This window comes from Podarcis muralis, chromosome 9, assembly GCF_964188315.1.
Source record: "Podarcis muralis chromosome 9, rPodMur119.hap1.1, whole genome shotgun sequence".
NCBI classification, from domain to species: Eukaryota; Metazoa; Chordata; class Lepidosauria; order Squamata; family Lacertidae; genus Podarcis; species Podarcis muralis.
Genome location: NC_135663.1, coordinates 28,195,402 through 28,217,550, shown reverse-complemented (window position 1 = coordinate 28,217,550; position 22,149 = coordinate 28,195,402). Strand labels below are relative to the sequence as shown.

The 22,149-nt window shown below is 40.5% G+C and overlaps 2 protein-coding genes across 8 annotated transcripts in view; one reads left to right on the top strand and one right to left on the bottom strand.

The window, feature by feature from the left end:
- Positions 1-2,387, top strand: part of SEC24D (SEC24 homolog D, COPII component) — a 59,458-nt gene extending 57,071 nt beyond the window's left edge. For all 3 annotated transcript variants that reach the window (XM_028743003.2, XM_028743005.2, XM_028743004.2), the window contains exon 23: positions 22-2,387. In XM_028743003.2, coding sequence (XP_028598836.2) covers positions 22-162 — 141 coding nt within the window. In that variant the 3' untranslated portion in view covers positions 163-2,387. The remainder of the gene's footprint in view (positions 1-21) is intronic.
- METTL14 (methyltransferase 14, N6-adenosine-methyltransferase non-catalytic subunit) lies at positions 2,187-19,052 on the bottom strand. 5 transcript variants are annotated; one of them, XM_028743007.2, is made up of 11 exons: positions 18,906-19,052; positions 17,361-17,465; positions 16,660-16,776; positions 15,950-16,030; positions 15,303-15,390; positions 14,092-14,182; positions 12,547-12,688; positions 12,332-12,424; positions 9,973-10,089; positions 5,341-5,551; positions 2,187-3,758 (listed from the first exon to the last, which is right to left on the bottom strand). In XM_028743007.2, the coding sequence occupies exons 1-11, from the start codon at positions 18,969-18,971 to the stop codon at positions 3,454-3,456; spliced, it is 1,416 nt and encodes a 471-aa protein (XP_028598840.1). In that variant the 5' UTR covers positions 18,972-19,052; the 3' UTR covers positions 2,187-3,453. The 5 variants fall into 5 exon arrangements, with proteins under 5 accessions (XP_028598840.1, XP_028598841.1, XP_028598842.1 ...); XM_028743008.2 differs by having other exon boundaries at positions 16,666-16,776; XM_028743009.2 differs by having other exon boundaries at positions 16,660-16,753; positions 17,377-17,465.
- Between the last annotated feature and the right edge of the window lie 3,097 nt (positions 19,053-22,149).

Genomic DNA, 22,149 nt, shown 5'->3' with positions numbered 1-22,149 from the left:
GATCACAACTTTTTTTTCCAGATCCTGATTGTGAAGCAAAGGGAGCAAGCAGAAATGGCTTTCAAACAATTCCTGGTTGAAGACAAGAATATTTATGGAGGAGCTTCTTACGTGGATTTCTTGTGTTGTGTTCATAAAGAGATCTGTCAGCTGCTCAACTAATGGATGCTTGAATTTTAATTCTCTTTGCATTTTGTCAAAAGGGACTATTCTTAAGTGACCAACCACCAGAAGGTGCTTTTTAACGCTACTTTTTTTGTACAGTTTCTAATTTCATACACTAGTGCCCCTTTTCATAATAATGTAGCATAGGCAAGTCTGCGCTCAGGTATAACTCCTATGGGAGAGCATTTATTGTTCTTTAAAAGGAAAAATATTTCTTATGGCAAGATCTGGAATCCTGGAATCTTTCAATGCTTAAAAGCGTGTGGTTTTCATTTCATAAACTTTCAATAAATTGCAAAGCATTATAAAGTTGTTACCTTTGATTTTTAGTGCTCATGAACTGATCGTTTTGTTCTCAGCCCTGTTATGGTCTATTTAAAGTTTCTTGAGTTGATACACATTTAAGTAACTGTTCTTTTTGCTTTGTGTGCTGTGATGCACCATGGTAACCAAAATATCAAGGAGTTGGAGCACTTTCCTTAGGATGAAAGGCTTAAAAGCAGGGGTAACAGACACGGTGTCTTCCAGACATTGTAATTCCCATCCCTGACCATTGGCCATGTTGACTGAGGCTGATAGGAGTTGTAGGCCAACATCTGGAGACCATACTGCCTGCTCCTGTTGCTTAAAGCATTTGTGGTGGATAAAACAGAGAAAGTGGGCAAAAGTTTTTCTCCCTCTTGTAACGTTAGAACTTTTAGTAACTCAGTGAATGGCTGCTGTAACTAGGTAGGTCTTTCAGTTTCAGCCAGCAGGGTGCTACTTATGCACTAAACCAGTGGTTCCCAATTAGCTAAGTATTGCAGTCCTCTTGTTTTTCTGAAGCCAAGCTCTGGACTTCCTACTATTGAAAAATGTTGATATATCTGGAGTAGTTTTTGCTTTGTGAATGGTGCCACGATACCCTCCAACATGTCCCAGTGCAAAACTGGAATGCCATCTTCTGTGCTGCACTCCCACATGAATCACGTTACCCACACGAAAGCACAACGCCCCAAAAATGTGTGGTTTTGGGTGCCGCAATCTCATGTGTTTGGGGGCGAAAGCACAGCCCCCCAAAAGCAGGCTGTCCCGGACCATTGACAGGTATGTGCCATGGACTCACTGGGTGGGTTATGTGGACCCCCAATTGGGAACCACTAAATTAAACTGTTAGTTTAGGACACTTTTTCTTAACAGCTTGATACGTTTTCCATCTTCATCTCGGTCTATCCTGTGTTCTGTTGCATCGTAACAGAAACAGTATTTCATAGCCTTTTATTACAAGAAGCCACTATCGCTATACTACACTGTTCTTGCAAAAGGACCCTACCTGACCAGACTTAAGTGTCCATGATGTAGTCCACCTTCATGTTTCCATAAGTGCCTCCAGGAAGTGCATAAAGGACATTAAGCCATCTCCTGGTGTTCATCCCAAGCTTCTGGTGTTTGAAGTATATTGTCTCTGATTATGAATTTTCGTTCAGCTGTTGATGGATGTATATGAATGTCTGATTCTTTTAAAAAGCCATCTAAATTTGTAGAACATAAGATTCTTCAGAAGCTGGAAATTACTGCCTTGAGAAATAAACTATTACTTTAGTCCTACAGTAGCTTTTATCTTTACTTAACTAAGACCATTTTAAAAACATATTTTACATCCCCAATTTTCTTGGAGTTGGCAATATACAGGATGCAATCAATCTCCTCCAGTGGTGCCTTCTCTCATGTAGGATGTGGAAATACACTGGTCTTCAAAAAAATCATAGGTTGCACAATAAACTGACATTTGTTCCTGTTCCACTAGGTGGCAACTCTACCTAATCAAACCAGAAAGGTTAACCCGAGTCACGCATTTGTCTTGGATACTGCATAAACAGTTTCACAGCTGAGTTCTCATTTACAGACTTGCATAAAATCACAGTTCTATGGAAAAATGTATTACTACAGTAAATTAGGGTTTAAACCTGCAAAGCTGAACGTGAAAAGTGACAAGAACCCGCTAATGAAAATAAATATATAAAATAAAGGCAAGCATCCAATAACATAATTATACATTTATCAAAAATAGTAAAAATACATTCCATCACTTAAAAAGACATTTAAAAACTGGCTTTCAGGAACCAAAGTACAAGAAATTTTGAGTCTTTACAACTTCTTGTCAGGAGGATTCCTGACAAGATGAGCTGAAATTTCATCAGATTTCATCATATACAACCAATCCATAACATCAGGGTTTTTTTTTATATAAAAAAGCAAATAAAAGAAAATTAAAATGATCATGGGGGGGGAGAGAGAAAGGGAGTACAGCCTGTAGCCCCCACTCTGTTGTTTATGTGGATCAAAGCACCTGGCTGCAATAAAAGAGCAAATGAATTCATATTTACAAGCAGTATTTTAGAAGTAATTTCCTATCATTTTAGTATTACACATACTTACAGCACAATCCAGCCTGGAACCTTCTGAAGTCCCAACGGCTTCAGCAGGAAATTCAGCATACCTGAATTTCTTCCACTAAACTGCTTCAGTTTAGTTGGACCATATTCTTAAGTGTTTTGAGCCTTCTGCAAGTAAATCTAAACTTTAATTTTTCAGCCAATGAATATGGTAAATTGTTATAGATATTATCAAGGTTTTAATTTTTTTTTCTTTTTTAAAAAAGGCAGCCATCACCACCACTTTGCATCATTCCCTGATTACACACATATATGGACTATGTTCTGACATACAGATATGAGGTATCAACAGAATACTGATAACAGGTTCTCTGCGCTTCCTATCAATCATTAGTCTCAAAGTCAATCACCTCTTAAAAGAAAAAATTAACATATTTGACACAAGTTGTTAATTAAAATGCCAAATATAATAGTTTCTGTTTACATCAGCACCAATTTTCTAGTATTGCAATGGGAACTAGAGTTGCATTTCATTAGCCTGAGAATAAATAGTGTTTAGAGGAGGCAAGCAAGGATTTTTGGTTCGGTTTATGAGTCAAGATTAACAGTAAATAAAATGATTTGCAAATCGGGAAGACCGAGAGTTGATGAGAGCTCTTGAAACCACTGGGAGGTGTTTCTGCTTTGATTTCAACTTTTGTGAATGAGATCTGTCACAAGCAGTGGATGTTACTCATCAAGGAAGCTGATGTGCTGTAAATGGGCTGGCTCAATCAGCATGTATATAAAAAAGAAAGAATACAGTCGGTACTAAAATTCTGGACTCAGTCGCTACAACCTCAGAAGAATGAAGACTTCAAACAAAGGAAAAGCAGTAGTATTAAGGCAGGGAAAGATTGAGACTTTGATACGTTCAACGAGGAGGAAAGCCACCCCGGTGGGTGCCACCCCGTCCTCCCCGGAACCCTCCCCTTTCCCCCCGAAAATTTGTTCTGTTTCTCTCTCTGCCCCTTTCTCCTCGGCCAGCTGAAGTCCCGCCTCTTCCTCCACCCCTCGGTGCGCCACCACCTCGGTCTTTTGGCGGCGGCGATTTAGGCCTGAGTCTCTCAATCTCTTCTGTGCAGCCAGTTAGGTTGGAATTTGGAGCCGTGAAATAGGACGTATATGTTTCTGCATTGAAGTTGCTGTTTGTGAGTGTGGGTCCCACGGTTAGCCAGCCTAAAAGGAGAAAGAAAAGCAGCAAGCAGTGAGATGCTGAGTTCAGTGCCTTGGTTACCACCAGACTGGATTACTGTAACACTACATAAAGTTATAGATATTGTAGGAATGGAAGCAAACCATTGTTACACACACACACACACACACACACACACACACACAAACCCTACTAGGCTTGGTAATCAGATGCTAAAAGCAGAATCTGAACTCCCATTGCTGAAGTGCTGCTAGGGAGGTTCACAGACGAAGGTCAGATTACTGCTAGGTGGAAAAGAGAAGAGAGGCAGGCAAATACACCACCACATTTGCAGAAGGTGGTCAAGAAAGAAGCAATAATTGGCCAGTATTCTTGCACTTCCTTTCCTTTGTTTTTAGAATCCTTTCATCAGTTCTGCTTAGAAAGTGAGCTCTCAAGGAGTATGCATTTATCATTGTTAGAAAATGCATGATCCATGACTCGAGAGAGGAGAGCCTATAAAGCCAACATTCTAGTGCCAAAACGAAACTCTCTACAATGCAGTAACCAAACAAGATATACTATGCACAAATCTTTATTCGTACATGCCTCTCTTCAGAAAACTTTATTCACCGTTGTGATACTCAGCTAGCATTGGGGAGATCCTCCACTCACTCCAGCACTTAAGTGGAGAAATTTTGCACATAAAAGTTGCATGGTCTCTTTGTAAAAGGAATTCAATTTTGGCTCAGTTCCAGATGACATCAGTAGCTCTGGTTATTGCACTCCCTCTCTCATTTTATCCCCCCTTAACTGGTGTATATCTCAACAAAGGGTAGAAATGGGGAGCCCTAACTTATGTGTCAGGACAACATGGCAAACCATGACAGTCTGCTGATATCAAAGGAGATGCATTTATTTTGATGCAAATGTTTAGGATCAGGGTAGGAGTATACGGGCTAATATGCTCCTCTTGTGGGAGAACATGTTTTCTCAAACTCAATCAACCAAACAGCTGGAATGAATCAGAATACAATCCAGTCACTGCCCTCTGCACCAAGACAGAATACACCGCATCTTAACTCTTCTAAGATCCTATACATGAAAACAGTGGACCATTTCGCTGAATATTGTTTTCTCTCTGACCTTGGGCTTTGAAAAAAAAATGTTCAAAAAGGAGTTAGAATAAGAATCTGCATAACAATTATCTTTCCTTCATTAATAACAGGAATTACTTAGCATTTGTGCATTGAAGATCCCAGCACAAATAATTCTTCAATTCACATCTTACACGGCAGACAGCAGAACTTTGGTTTTTGCATTCTCATTCTCATTTCCTCCCCACCCCCAAGTGCCTTAACTCTGAAATATTTATGTTCCCATCATGTTCTCAGTCCACTTTATTGAAAAAAATAGTCTCTTGCCTATGGAAGCTCATGCTCTAATGAATCAGTTAGTCTAGGAGTATAAGTAGATTTTGTATTTGGCTGCAACAGATTAATGTAACTACTCTCTAAAGAGTTTCTTTCTCCCACTCATGCACACCATTAATCTTTATAAAAGGTCCACCTCTCCTGGAAAAACTTTGAAATAATGATTAAGTATCAGAATCAGACCAACACTAACCTGGTCGGATTGTGCTATCCCGGCCAAAGAGGTGAAGCCGTCGTCTTCCAAGGCAAAAATGTTCAATGATGTGAAATATTTCCACTGGTTTCTCTATATTGCCAATTTCGGGCTCTTCTGTGATAATTAAATCTATGTCGACATTAGCATGGATAAAGTCTCCATCTGTACTACGACGGACTGTTCCTTTAATGCCCATAAGGCAGTGTTCCTAGGTAGAACAACACCAAAGAGAAAGTTTTTGGAAGTATATCAGATGCACACAAGAAAATGCCAACCCTGCAAATCCGCATGTCACATATATACAACTGATTGTGGGAGAGAGAACACAGCATGCCACTTCTTTTGAAGATCCATCTAACTAGCCAGAGACCAAGACAATGAATGCAGAAATTCTACTTTCTCAGCCGCAGATATCTTTTAAAAATTGAGCATCAAAAGCATGAAAATCATTATTCTAAAGAGTGTGACCAAGTCCTCAGAAAGTGTTTCTAAAGTGGAAGTGATTGTTATAAAAGTGTGCAAAGTGCACAACAGAGATATGTTATGAATAGCAAGGTTAAATCTGCCCCACATTATGGAAGATAAAAGATTGAGCAACTGAAGAAGCATATTTTATAAACCCTCTTGAAGTGGTTACCAAAGGTGCCATCTTTCCCAGCATCTCTTATCACTAGAGGATGGCTTTGCCCTCCACCTGAACTGACCTGCCTCTTCCAGTCCAAACCAAATGAAGTAGACAGGCACTATACAAAGAGCTTGTGTTCTGGGCACTGACTGGTGGTGCAGAGAAGAGCTGTAGGTGACCTGTATGCTCAGCACATATTTGCCTTACACTGAATTTTAATGCTGCTCTCAACTGCGATTTAACAACTGTGTTTTTATTGACCATATAGATTGGTTGTGTTAGTATTATATAAGTCCTGTTGGCTGAAGAGCACAGAAAAAATATCTAAAATAAGGAAGTAAAATAAGGAAGTACTGGCACTGGAAAGGTACAGGACAGGGATGTCAACTTGGATAAAGTATCAGGGTCCAGGTAATCCCTGTCCAGCGCAATCAACCACAAGATGCGGTGCACACACCCCATTTCAATGGCAATGACAATCAACTTTGGGGGTCCTAGCCCCCTCAAACATTTTAGGGGGGGCCAAAGGGACCTTGGGACATGGGTGGCGCTGTGGATAAAAGTCTCAGCGCCTAGGGCTTGCTGATCGAAAGGTCGGCGGTTCGAATCCCCGCGGCGGGGTGCGCTCCCGTTGCTCGGTCCCAGCACCTGCCAACCTAGCAGTTCGAAAGCACCCCCGGGTGCAAGTAGATAAATAGGGACCGCTTACTGGCGGGAAGGTAAACGGCGTTTCCGTGTGCGGCGCTGGCTCGCCAGATGCAGCATTGTCACACTGGCCACGTGACCCGGAAGTGTCTGCGGACAGCGCTGGCTCCCGGCCTCTTGAGTGAGATGGGCGCACAACCCTAGAGTCTGGCAAGACTGGCCCGTACGGGCAGGGGTACCTTTACCTTTTAAAGGGACCTTGGGCCCTAGGAGTTGGCTCCTATGGTACAGGATGAGAAAGGAGGAGTTAGCTATGGTGATGAGAGCCGCAGAGATGGGCAGACGGAGGAAGCAGCATCAGCAATGCTCCCTCAGCAGCTCTCAGCTCAGGCAGAGTATAGAGCAGGTATAGGCAAACTTGGCCCTCCAGATGTTTTGGGACTACAACTCCCATCATCCCTGACCACTGGTCCTGTTAGCTAGGGATGATGGGAGTTGTAGTCCCAAAACGTCTGGAGGGCTGAGTTTGCCTATGCCTGGTGTAGAGGTTGGGGATCTTCTGTATGAATCTGCATCTCTCCCAAGCATGTGTCCCAAGAGAGATATTCTCTGGAGTTCGCAGAAGGGATGAAGGATTTTCCCATTTGTCCACAGTTAAGTATAACATCCCTCTGAAACAAACTGAAATTTTGGCTGACTGCCTAATAAAGTGAACTATGTGGGTCCTCAGATTTGCTCCTCTTTGATTAACCCCTGTCCTCCTAGTGTTAATCAACAAGATGCCCATTAATTCTGTGCTCTACACAGTTACTTATTATTTTTATGCAGTGATATTTGCAATTATAGACAAAAATAAATAATTTCCAAAAACCCCAAAACTAAACAGTGTCAGTTTTATGCAGCTTCTTTCCACAAATTCAAATGCTCAATAGAAGTTAATTGCAGTATGCTATGGAATCAGTACTAATTGACTTAGATAACCCCAAGAACTGCCCTGTGTCAATTAAATGGACGATGACGCTTAATGTCTACTCTATTCTAATGTTAAAGATGAATGCAAGTGGCTGTTCACACAGAGATAGCCTACATAACTGATGTAAGATTACTTGCAGGTTCTGCAGATTAATCTGGTTTTGAAGACCACCACCCAAATGGGCAATTTCCCCCAGATCATAAAATGCTGATTTACTGAAGTCACCAGATGGTTTTCACAAAATTGCAGACATGAATGAATAATCATTTCCAGATCTCTGGTGCAAGCTGTAGGGGTTCACATTTTGAAAAAGGAGAGAAAGAAAAATGACCACTTGGACATGTACTGCAATTCTCAAAACTTTAGTCTCTGGTAAAACAGAGGTTTAAACTGAGGTTTAAACAGATGAGGAACTTTTCTAAACTAGTGCTAGTGCTTCCACCTCAGTACTGAAAGCAACAAAGCAATACTAAAGGCACCCAAGGACACTAAAGCCACTAATCAGGAAGAAAGAACCCATCAACCATTGCATAAAAGCAGCATATAAGTGAATCTTCAATGTAGACATGAATCAACTTCTCATACTTTCAACATGTGTATTTCTCATGAGTATTTCAAGATTAGCAAGTGACCACAGAATTTAAGACACACATAGGGATAACAAAAACTGTTTTAAGCTAAATATACAATTAAATATGACAAATTCAAGAAGCTTACTTTGTAAGATGCCATATAAGGTCTATAATAACAACCAGTCACCAGGTATCCTTTAGCAAGTCACCCCACCCTACTCTCCAGCTTGGCTTAACATCTAGCCTGATGAAGAGTTCTGGATAACTTAAAAGCTTGTTCAAAGTTTTGTGCATTTTGTTTAGCCACAATAAACATATTCCTAACTGAACTTCATCGTTTTTCTTAAGGACCAACATGTTTGTTGTCCTCCCCCCTCCCTCTCCACAGCATATAATGCATAACATGAAAAGTTAGGCTCCATTCTCCTCTCACCCACTATTTCAGATTGAACTACACAAGTGAGGAAATGCTGGTAGGATCGTTTTTGGAGAAACCTGTGTTATACGATTAAACAAATCTCTTCGCTGCTGCTGTAAATAACCTTAGTCATTCATCACAAAGAAATACAGTTGTTTGAGAAAGTACTACGAATACTTTCAAGCCCTTAATAGATTGCACCCCTATGCAAATGAATGCATTCAATCACTTCTTTTCCTTCAGTCCTTCTCCAAGCCGCTGTATCATCTTTACAGACCGCAAACTCACCACAGTAGTGAGCCCATCTCAATTTACATAAAGTATTGTGTGTATCAATAATGCTCTGCAAATACTGAGTTAGACACAGACCTTAAAATGTGTTTAGTGACAGTTTCCTTGATGCTGCTATCATTAGGGAAACTAACAGAACAAATGTCATAGAGTAAACTACATACATATGCAACCAATTCCTGATACTGCTTGCTTCAGGAAAAGCAGCAATCTCAAGAAAGGGCAATTTGAGAGGAGAGGATATTGAACCACTCTCCAATTGCTGCCACCCAACATTGCTTTTATCTAGGGAAAGCAGCTATCAGGCTTTTGCTAAGCACATCTTAAATTTCTCCAGGTAATCCTACTGACATTTTTCCAAGGGTGGAAAGTCTTAAACAATTTAACTCTACACTAACTTATTTTTTCCGCTCTATCACTTCTCAATGACATCCAATCAAACACAAAGTAATATCCCAGAAATCTGCTCTAGTAAGAGGCACAGTTGTCTTAAGAAACTGGTGTGGCTCCAGTTCTACAATGCATTTAGCATTGTAGGGTAGTGATAGCAATCCCAAACTGCTCTTGAGAAAACCAGAAGAGAACCCCTTGCCACCAATATATTTTATTTACATTTCAATGTAGGAGTCTTAATAGTTGACAAAATGAAAGTCAATCACACTGCATTCCCATCTATAGCAACAGACTAGCACAAAGAAAACTATACAAGGCATTCTACCCCCTCTTCCATCATCTCCTGAAGGGTGACAGAAGGGTAAAGTATTTCTAAGACGCCTTATCCTATCTGATCTGCATTTCAATAAGAATGACTGAATAAGAGCATTCAAAAGTTTCCCAAAAAGAACTTCATGAAGCTGTTAGATGAAGACAAGAGAGGATTTCAATATTTACTCAGATGAAGCTAAGAGTCCACAAATGTTAAAAATTACTCACCAATTTTCTAAAATCATTATCAGATAAACTTACATTTGAAAGCAAAAGAAGTAAGCTGCTCTGTAACTCCTTTCCTAAAATTACAACACCTACCAACAACAACAGAATATCTGGTGGTTTTTGTGAAACTACTAAATTAAGAGGAGATGAAGAAATTCAGACAAAGACCTACCTTTGTTCTTTGAAAGACAGCCTTAGGGTCCAGTGTCTTGGTCTTCCCAGGATTGTTTTTGTTGGTTTTAATCCAACAGATGTCTTCACATCTTCTATAGCCCCATTTACGCAAACACTGAAACATTTCAACAAAAGGGGAATAAAATTAGACAATCACTATGTACAATACACAGAAGTAGAATAAGACATTTCACTTCTGGCATGCCTAAAAGCTTCTTCCTCTCCTGTACATTTTTCAGAATCAGATCAAATTCCAAATGTTAAAGCAAAAGACACCTTGAAATTTCCACCGTGGTTATTCTAGCAACTCTACTAAATATTTATTTATGCAGCACATCATTTCATGTGAAGGAGTGTGTGCTTAAACATTTGCTACCATGGTGGAGATGCATTGGCATGACACTAAGCATACATATGGTGCAATCCTATGCATGGTTGCTTGGAAGCAAGTCCCATTGTGCTTAAAAGGGCATACACCCTTGAAAGCCTGTTCATGATTGCAGGCAGATACCTATATTGACAGAGGGAAGTATGGCATGGGAAGATGGCCAGACAAGGTCTCAGATGTAGTGCTGGAAAGCCTCCAGTCAATTGTACTGGGGAATTTCAACACATACACCAATCTAGGCCAGCTCAGGACTTCAATGGCTGCCATGACAACTATGAAGCTGTCAATACTTGCATTTGCTTGGCAGTTGATGCCATAGCTGGGATAGAACCTCTAATAGCGGTTTGAAAGACTATCTGGCCAGATGTTGTGGCCTAGGGATGAGAACAAGGCACCTTAAGGGGTGTGGCCAACCACATCTCTTGACCCTTGCCATTCTTGGCTGACAACAGCTTGCTAAAAAGGGCTGACTGAGTGGAACCAGCAGGTGATAAATGTCTCACTGTGAGAAGGGGTACTTTTAATATCATCAGTATGCTGATGATATCCAACTCTTCTCTCTATATACTATCTGAATCAGGAAAGGCAGTGCAGGTGCTGAACCACTGATAGACAGTAATGGGCTAGGTGTAAGGGCCAATAAACTGAAGCTGTTGGTGGGTAGTTCACACGTCCTGAAATTAGGAAGAAGGTCTATTATGGATGTATTTGCTGAAGAAGCAGTTATGTATCTGGGCGGGTATTGCTTGATCCAGTTCTGTCACTTGAGGGCCAGATGACTGCAATGGCTAGTAGTGTCCATTTCCAGTTATAAATGATTTGCCACCTGTGGCTTTTCCTTGACTGAGACAGCCTGCCACAGTTCTCTGTGCCCTGGTAAGTTCCCGGTTAGTCTACTGTAATGCACTCTACCCTCAAGGATGATTCAGAAGCTGCAGCTGATGCAGAATGTCCCTGTAAGAGTCATTAAACAATACTGACACTTTGAGAGCCATTATGCAATACTGATTCTTCAGGTGTACCATCTTGACAGTGTACCAACCATCAATTTACTATTTAAAAAAACCCTATTCAAGGCAATGTGCAAAGCCTTAAATAACCTGGGACCCAAACTTGGAGAAGCGCATCTCCCTACATCTGCTGGCCTAGGTTTTGACCTCTTCAGAAAAGTCCCTTCTCATAGTGAAGCTTGTTGTGCAGTGACACAAAATACAGCATTCTCTGTGGTTGCATCCTGCCTGCGCAGCTCATTTCCACTGGAGATATGCTTCTCTCCTACAGTAAATGGCATTCCAGGGTCAGAGCGAGATGCATTTTTTTTGCCTTGGCTTTTGGGGTAGGAGTGTAAAGTTCAGTGATCTGTATTTTTATGTCTGGTGCTGATCTGCTAACCTGACTGTATATTTGAATGCTGTTGGTTTTAACGTTGTTTTAGAAATGTTATTGAGTATGGAAGAGAGTTTTGTTTGTTTTTGCATACTGCCCTGTGATTCTAAGAAATGAATGGCTGCCTGAAACTGCAGTAAATGAAAACAATAACAAGAGACTGATTTAAAGACCATGCATAAAATTGAACATGCTAGCTCCCTGTTAGCAAAGATAGGCAGTGGAGTGGAGAGAAATTATTGGTTTAATGAGAAGAATATTTAGGATACCAGTGCTTCCATGGCTCTTTCAATCAAAAGCACAGCAAACTGCCAGAAGAAGGCAACCTAGTGCTGAAGAACCTAAGTGATACCAAAACTACAAAGAGAAAAATGATCTCTTGAAACAGTGCATGGTATTTTTCACAGGTGCCCATCTGGAAAATAAGGATTAACATTTGATTGATTTCATATCTGCCTCACCCCATTATCTAGGGAAATAGTAAGAGAATTATTCTGCATTTAAAGTGACAAGAAACAGAAACAAAGTGATACTATAAGGTCTGAGAAAGTATGTGGCCCAGTGTACTGGAGCAGGATCTTACCATTCTGCCAAGATCAAGGCCCTCCCCAGAACCACACCAAAGAAAGACAAAAGAACGTGGGGAAGCTAGCTCCTCTATATCTAGCTTCATGATCTAAAAAAGACAGAACAAATAACATTTTAAGCAAATAGAGCAATGCACACAACAGGCTCATGGATAGCTAAAAATATAACAAGCATTCATCCTGTAAAGGTTTTTCCAAAAAGCAAACTCACTTCATCCCAATTCCAGCACTTCTCATTAGCTGTAATGCCAGTCTCCCTATAGTATTCTTCCAATGGCGGCTCCAAAAGAATCACATCAAACTTGAACTTGAGTTCACGCATATCAAAAGCCTCCAAGTCAGCTTGTAAATACCTATATACACAGACAAAATACAAGGTTGCTTGGATGAATTAGTGCAGGATTTTCCAGTTAAGTTGAAAATTTCTCAGCAGTTACTGACAATGATACATATCTCACACAATGTTCATGGAATGAACAAAATATGTAGATGAATGGCATTTCAGAGTAAATATTATTTACATACATGAAAAATAACACGCACTCTCTGAGAACCCAATTCCTATGGTGAAGCTGCACAAATTATAATATTCTTGGTTTGAGTGAATCACTTCAAATTTGGAAAACCACAAACAATTGTTGACCACCAGACACCTCATTATACAGAAACTGATGTCTGAAATCAGATCTGGCCACTATTATTCTATTAAATTTTACAAATGTTGCTACAAAATTGCACTCCTAGGTAGATGAAAAATTAGTCTCAGAGCACTGTGATTGTTTTTAAATCAGAACAACTTTAATTCTATTTAAAATTATGTCCAACTTTACTCTAAAATTCTCTTCAAAGATTTTTCTAGGGCCTCTTCTTGGATAGTTATTGACCTACAAGCAAGGCAGCTTTTGAAAAAAAGCACTGTCAGCAATCATAAAAATGATTATTACTACAACTGGTTTATACAGTGTAACAGTCTCCTCTTTGACACAATTTTACTAACCAGTTTCAAACCACGATTGGTTCACAGTGCAAATAGAAGGGAGAATTGGGGGGTAGCTTTCATAAGCAATCATAGTCATAGAGAAAATCTGATTTAAACACACTAATTAAGCCACCAGTTAATACGAAACGGGTAACTGGACAGAATCATATGAGTTGGAAGGAACCTCAGAGGTCATCCTGCCCAATCCCCCTGTCAATGCAGGAAGCCCACTACTACAGCATCCCTGATAGGTGACCTTCCAGCTTGCGTAAAAACCTGTAATGAAGAAGTACCTGCTTCAAGGGGCAGTGTATTCCACTGCATAAATTTCTTCCTAGCAGGTTAGTCTTTTTCATGTAATTTGAACCTGTTGGTTCAAGTCTTACTCCCTGGAGTAATAGATAACAAATGCTTACAGGAAGCCCAAAAGCAGGATCCAAGTGCAATACAACTTTCCCAGCAACTGGTATTCAGAGGCATACTGCCATCATGACTAGCAACCTCTGAGAGCTTTATCCACCATACATTTGTCTAATCCTCTTTTCATGTCATTCTAGATCAGGATGGGGGACCTTTGGCTCTGCATATGCTGCTGAACTACAACTCCCATCAGCCCTAGTAATCTTTGAAGTTCACCTTGCTTATTTCATAAATACAACCCAAAAATAGAACATGCAAATCTTAAACAGGTGCTGAAAGGGGTTCAGTTAGAAGTCTAACAATAACCAATGTAAAGCCAGTCTGAAGAACAGAATCCAGCTCACTTAATGTACTTACATAGGGGGAGTGTTCGATTTAGATATTAGCTCATCCTTCAGTCTGATAAGCTCTCGAAGCTTTGGATATTCTTCAAACCTGTCTGCTAAGCCTAAGAGAAAAACATGCCATTTTTATGCTACAGAATTACATTTTCATAAACAGGTAGTCACAAGTGAAGAACTTTAATTTGACACAGACTCTCTGGCACAAACACTTTCATTGAACTTGAGCTAGATGCTACAACTTAGTCAAGCATAGAATCACTTTGTGTTACAACCCAAATTTCTACCCGACCTTGCCAAACGCCAGTAGTTTCAGTGCACCATTGCATGTAATATTTGAATAGATTACAAATGCCATCTTTTTGGGCAGAATACCCTGCACTAATCCAGCCTAGAACAAGAGGGAACACACACACTGCTCTGTAAATGCAACATCAGCTACTTTCACCAACAATCATGTCAACCCTGCCAGTAGCCAGTAGCTGTGGAGATGACACTGAGATTTCCCCATGTCAGCCAGACACAGGAGAATCCAACCCATTTACACTAACAGGGATATACTCTGATTATGTCCTCCTACTCCTATCCCCCAGGCAACCTGCCAGAAATGTCATTTATTTATATATGAAGTGATAATCCACACTTTCATAATACAGCAGAATACAACATACAAGAATAGACTCAACTAAAATAAAAAGCATAATTAAAAACATCAATAAATGCTGAAAAGTCAAATTATGTGACATGTGAACCAGGCTAAGAAGTGTCTAAAGTCTTTTTACAGATGTCTGGTTGAAGCCTGCTATTTTTACTTTTAGGCATGGCTACCTGAAATCTAATTTTTGATTACTGTGTATTACATACTTAGAGGAATTCAAACTTTTAAAACATATAAAAAAATTAATTTCTGCAAAAGAAATGCTATTGCATTTGGAAGATAGGATTCTTCAGCCAAGACAGGAAAAAGCAGTGATTCCCACCCTCTTCTCCACCCCTGCCCTCTGTACCATAAATAAACTGGTATACAGCTAAACACCATTTAATAAAGCCTTCCACATAGACCACTAATTTTGCTGACGCTACTCTCAAAGGCAGATCTGGAAACATCTGATATCCTGTTTTCTCAGGATAATAGTGAATAAAAACTCATACAACTCTTGCATGCAGAAACCATATGGCAAACATGAAAAACCACTTCATAAATGCATTCATGTTATTCTGACATACCCACATCTCTGATGAAGTTCTGAGGCCTATGTCCAGTATCCACAAAGTGTTGGCAATAATCGTTATGAGGATTTAAGCTCTGGGTCCCCTATAAGAAGAAAAACACCCAAGAACATAGATTAGCAAAATGATGCACATCAGAGATACTGGTTTTATCATGCCTTTTGCACATGAAGGAACCCAACACTATGCACAGGGTTTGGCTTGATTATCTTCATATCACTTGCAGACAAGTGATCCATTATCTCCCCGCTCCCTATTATCTTAACATGCTTCAGTTCTAATGCACAGCGTATCCTGCTCATTCCTTTTTAATGACATGAGGCATATAGCAAATAGTACAGTATAACCACCATTTTAGGCAACCAACTTTGCCACCTTTCAACATTGTCATCATTGTGCATAACAGAAGCTTCAATGTTGTGGAATGCTGCAGCTTTAGTGTTTAACACTGGTCAAAAGTATATCTAGGAGTATGCTTTTGTTAATTCAGTCTTATTTATTTATTGAATTTATATACCGCCCTATACCCTCAGGTATAACAATCCTAAATTAAAGTCCTAAATTTGTATTTCCAGTTATTTTAGGTGCAATAATGATGTAAGATAGGAGAACAATGGCAACACTGCAGTATATGAATTGGTTACCTTCAGAAAAGTACTGGAATCTTTGTAAATTTCCTCTTCATAGGGCAGGTTCTCTTCATCTTGTTGCAATTCTACTTCATCCTTTGGAAGAAAGCACATTTTATACGAATGTAGAGCCAGGACGTTTCTCTTCTCATTATCCTTCTACTTCTGGATGAAAGAAGACTGTCTATGAACATTAGCTTCCTGCAACAGCAGATCATGAGTGGTTCCTATGACAGATTGGGGGGGGGGGGCAGGGAGGAGAATAAAATCTAATGGTGCCAGAAAGGCCCCTGTCATTAGTGAACCAATTACACCTTACAAATTACATTACAAACTAAACAATATCCTATATTACACTATTATTTCACTAAAGAGGAAAGATAAGCTTTTTGATGTTGACTGGCTATATGTATATCATCATAGTAGTATGCTGCTTAAGGCACAAACATGGTTTCTCCATTGGGATAGCTATCAAACTATTTGTGCACCAGTATTAAAACAGGAACAGATCTAAAGACAATTCTTCAAGTCTTAAAAACCATTAAATGATAAATTGTGGCCTTAATTATTAAAATATGTAACATCAAGGTGCTTTGAAAAAGCAAACCTTATTATATTAATGTCTTGCAAAGTAATGTCTCAGACCTCTGCATTTCATATAACGCCATTAGAAAGAATGACAGACATATGCTGCTATTATAAGAAGAGGGATTATTGCAACACACTTTAACCTTATATTCTTCTATTTCTTCTTCATCAGCTTCTCCCTCATCTGGATATCTGCGTTTGGCATTTGGTGCAGATGTATCATAAGCAGCCCTGCAAATGTGGAAGAAAACAGTCTAGAACACATCTAATTAACATGATTTGAACAGCAGTTTCACTTATTTCTGGTTCTTATCTCACTGGATATAGCACCATCTTTACTTCTATGGCAAATCAGGACTCTCCCAATTTAAAGCTTACTGGAGAATCAGTGGCATGGATTCGAAGATTAATACACTTAAGGAAGTCCATGAAATAACCGTTCCCCAACCTCCACTCTGCAGGCCAGGAAAAGCCTCTCTAGAAGTGGGGAGGTCTCCTGAATAAGCTTATTTTCATATTATGTTGGACATAAGAAGTGCAAAGAAACTCCTGCTTGACATAAAGTCATACCCCAGATAAACTGTAAATTCAGGCACTATTAGAGAGCTTACTAGATACAATATATACATTTACAAATAAGACCACAGTGATTAATATACTTCTATTTGCCATACTCTTTTGTCCCTTTCAATGAAATGCGTTTCAAGCTTTTTGCTGACAAACTGAGCAGTCTGCATTAGTCAAGATCAAAACGAACTCAAGCTCCTTAGTGACACAGCAGTTGACACGATCTCCCTTCTCCCTCTGAACTGCTTACGTTATGAGAAATGCAACCAACCTCTTTTAGTACAAACCTGCATGCTTCCCTTGTTTCAGCAATTTCCCTCTGCTCATCCTTGCTATTCAATACTGCACCAATGCTATCAGCACTTTCAGCCCCAAGCTGGAAGAAAAGCAAAAAACGAAGAACACCGTAAACAGCACACTTAGTACCCAATGAAATCCCAGAGATGAAAGGTTTGCTATAAACATAACATACTTTCACCATTTATGGTGGCTTTGTTTGAATAATTAAACCCCGCTGAATTCACCCCCTGAATAGGTTGTGCTGAGTATGTAATGGGGCCAAGGCCACCTGTGTAAGATTTATACCTGAGTAGGGTTTTTAACCAGTGTCTCCCATAAAGTCTTGCTTTCCCCAGCCTGGCTGCAACCCAAAACACCTGGAGATCTCTGGGCTGGGGGGGCCTGTCTTCCAACACAGGCTCTCTCAATGTACAGTGGTACCTCGGGTTAAGTACTTACCGTAATTCATTCCGGAGATCTGTTCTTAACCTGAAACTGTTCTTAACCTGAAGCACCACTTTAGCTAATGGGGCCACCTTCTGCTGCCACACCGCTGAAGCACGATTTCTGTTCTCATCCTGAAGCAAAGTTCTTAACCTGAGGTAATATTTTCCCAGTAGTGATGTATGGAAGTGAGAGCTGGACCATAAACAAGGCTGATCGCCGAAGAATTAATGCTTTTGAATTCTGGTGCTGGAGGAGACTCTTGAGAGTCCCATCAACTGCAAGAAGATCAAACCTCTCCATTCTTAAGGAAATCAGCCCTGAGTGCTCACTGGAAGGACAGATTCTGAAGCTGAGGCTCCAATACTTTGGCCACCTCATGAGAAGACTCCCTGGAAAAGACCCTGATGTTGGGAAAGATTGAGGGCACAAGGAGAAGGGGACGACATAGGATGAGATGGTTGGACAGTGTTCTCGAAGCTACCAGCATGTGTTTGACCAAACTGCAGGAAGCAGTGGAAGACAGGAGTGCCTGGCATGCTCTGGTCCATGGGGTCACGAAGAGTCGGACACGACTAAACGACTAAACAACAACAAAACTATTTCTGGGTTAGTGGAGTCTGTAACCTGAAGCATATGTAACCCGAGGTACCACTGTATTGTATTATCACTTGGGAAAAAGCCCTGGAGAGCACAGTGTTAACAGAAACTCTGAATTACTTGCTCCTTTAAGGGCAATAAAAACACCGCCGTCATTTATCATCACTATTTATAAATAACACCACCAAACAGATGTACCAGGAAACACACCACCCCTCCCAAGGGTCCCAGAGACAGGAGACTGAACTATTCCTATACAGCCCCCTCGACCTCCCACCCTCGTCTCCATGGCGACGGCAACCCCCCTCCCTCCCCACTAAGGGAGACTCGGGCTTTACGTCGCAGCAGTGCGCTAATTATGAGACTCATTAGGAGACGGGAGACAAGCCACTCTGCCCCCACCACCCCAGGGAACGCGCACGCGCCGTCGTCGCTTCCCGAAGGACAGCTGCCGCCTAGAGATAATCGACTCGGGTGTCCAAGCCGCCTCTACCTGCTGAGCCAGGAGCTGCCGGCGCAGTTTTTGCCGCTCTCTGATCTCCTGCAGGCGGCTGTTCATCCTCGTCCGACGGATTCGCGGGCGAAAGAACTGTCGTCGCCTACTTGGCGCCTACCTAAAACGACACTTCCGCCTCCTTCTATAGCCGGCACCATCGACGGTAAGGAGTTTTGCCAGTACTTTCGTAGGAATGAATGGAACATAATGTCAGAAGTGAATGGAACCTGTGCGACCGCTCTCGTTCCGGTAGCTGTGAGCGGCCATTTTTGTTGAGGGCAAGCGGAAACTCTCTGGCTTGGCTGCTTTAGTGTGGGGTTTGCTTTGGTTTGCCTTTTAATTAACCGTTTCAATGAAAGTTACTAAATGCGTATTAGAAATATGCCACATAAACGAATCGATGCAAATTGTTGTTTCATTATTGAAAAATCAGGCAAACAGTTTATTTTTCCAGGCAAGTATCTACATTGTTGACATAAACATATGGATCAGCTGATGTATAACTCACAAAAGCAGGTTCATTGTCATTCTTATTTTATTTTTTAAAACAAATATCAAACAGCTCATTTAATAGGGTCCACATTGTTGCAAATACGTTGGCTCCATCTGTGTGTAGTTGGCATATGGACGTTGTTGGTGTCTACAGCTTTCACCTTAATGTGTGTGTGTGTGTGTGTGTGTGTGTGTGTGTGTGTGTGTGTGTGTGGTGTGCTTTTCACTACCTTGAATACAGCATCCATATGATGCTGCAGCTGTGACACATCTTCTCCTGGCTTAATTGGAGTGTACTGTGCAGGAGTCTTCCGCCTTTTCAGACCTGGGACCCGCCTTTAACCCAAACATGGATTTGAGGATTCATTTCTTAAATTTTCACCATGGTGATAGTACTGCTGTTGTGACCTTGGACCAGGCTGTGACTTAGTGATGGGTCCAGGACCACCAGTTGAAGATCCCTACATACTATTGGGTGTGTGTAGGCTTGCTTTATTGGGCTGTAGATGCACCATACATTTAAAGCGTATTGCTTTCTACCTTCCCCACAGAGAATCCTGGAGACTAATTTAGCCATCACAGAGCTACGATTCCCAGGACTCTTAACAGACTGTAGTTCACAGTGTTCTTTTGGGGAAGTCATGTGGTTTAGATGTATGGTGTGTGCACAGCCAAGTATACCATTATGAGGCAGGGTTGTTTCAAAAACCTTTGCTGCGCAGGTATAAGCAGGTTGACAGTATTTGGAAATAAGCTCCACTATGTTCATTGTTGTCATTCCCAGTGCTGTTTTTCTAGAAAAAGATGTGCCGGAATAATGGCAATGGTGCCCACCTGAGAGATGAGTTCCAGCTGGAAAGAAGCCCTGGTTATTCCTATGTAAATTTGAAAAGTATTGTGCTGTTAAATTCTTCATGGTTTTCCCCAAGGGGAACCCTGGACATGATACAGTTTATAACCCCACACCACTAATTTATTAAGATTTTTCATTATTTATAAGAATACCTATAAATAATAATGAAAGTGAAACAAAATAATTCAAATTAGGACTTTTAAAAACAGGTATCTGGCATTATTTGTTTAATGTATTTTTTATTGAAAATGATATCATAATCGAATAGTACCTGTGCCCTATACAGCTTTGTGTGTGATCGAGTCAATTCAATAATGCATCCTGAATAAATAACAGCAATTGAATTAGTCTGCTGTAACTTTGAAGCACATCAGATCATATGACCAGACCACTGTAAGAATGTGGTTAGGATTGATGGAAAAAGTTCATTTATACACAATATGCTCTCAAGCAGGTTCTCCATCTCTCACGTTGGAAATAATATAGAAATTAGGAACCAGCATTTCGCTAGCTGTGAACCTCAAGAACATATAAATTAAATCATTCTGGGTCATGTGATGGAGCTCTCTCTGGTAGAGCTGCTGAGAACCTCATTCAAAAACGCACTTGTGGGCTACATGGCACAAGTGGGGTACATTCATCCCTCACAGTAACAAAATATTAATACTGTAGGGAAATGGAATTTGAACAGCTGTGCATCCCCTAATACATTTTAACCCACCTCAAATCATAGAACCAGACCACCAGGAGACTGCTCCCTGTGAGCAGCTGCATACTACTGCACATTCCAAAAGTGGCCTGTGTGGGTATCCTCATACCTCACCTTGGAAACATAAATGCAAAGAAGGAATTAGTTTCACCACTTCTGCATCCAAAAATAGACTTTGTATCCCCCCAAAGTATTATCCGGACCACTCGGAAATTGGCCTCTATGAGCTTTTATATCCCAGTGCTCAATATTTGATGTGGTTTTATAGATTTCTGTTATATCAAATAACTGCCTGGAGAACAAATGCAGTCTACTTCATTTTGTCAATCTCCCCCAACTCAAGCACGTGGAGCTACATAAATACAATTTGGCAGTATTCAGCAAAAATGAAGCGTTTTATATCCATTTGATTTCAGTGGAATGTTCATTATTAGAATTAATATCTAGAACAGCTTTTTGCAAAGGTTTAACACAAACAAGGATATTTGTTGATCGTTGCTAAGCTGTATGAATATGTGATTTTCTTTTATTAAACTGGTTCTCCCACCCCTAACACTGAAAAAATAATGCTTTAGTGAACTGTCAAGCTGTCCCAGTCATATAGCTACTACAATTTCGGTTCCCAAAACTGCACAACTCTGTTTTGAAGTGAACGGTGCTTAACTATTAATATCATTTTACATGGAAAGATTAGGAACAGTTTTTCTAAGGAAAAATGCATTTTTAAGTTCTGGAAAACATGAGCTGGCTAAAAAGTAAAATAAAGTATCAAATAGCAAACCTAATTTTGAAATAGATATGCACAGTCATATCAGGGAGCAGCTAGACACATTAGCACAGGGTGTTTGGTTACTTTTCTAGTAGGAAATGCTATTTTGTCACTTGATCCACATTATAAGGAAGTAGTCAGGACATTCCTGCTGTGTGTGAGGCTAAGCTTCCTCCTTGGTTTTATCCCCCTGCCTGCCTGCTCCCCCCCCCCCCCGCCCCCGGCCCGGAGTTATGCTCATCAGAATGCATTTGACTACTGGAAGACAGATAGGGAAAATTAATTTCAAGGGTCACTACAGAAAGCTGAGATGCTACATCGCCTTGAATGAACAGAATAATGGCACTTCCAAACCACTTTCTTATAGATTGCAGGATTAGCACAAGTAGCTCAAGTAGCAAAATGATATCTTTGATTG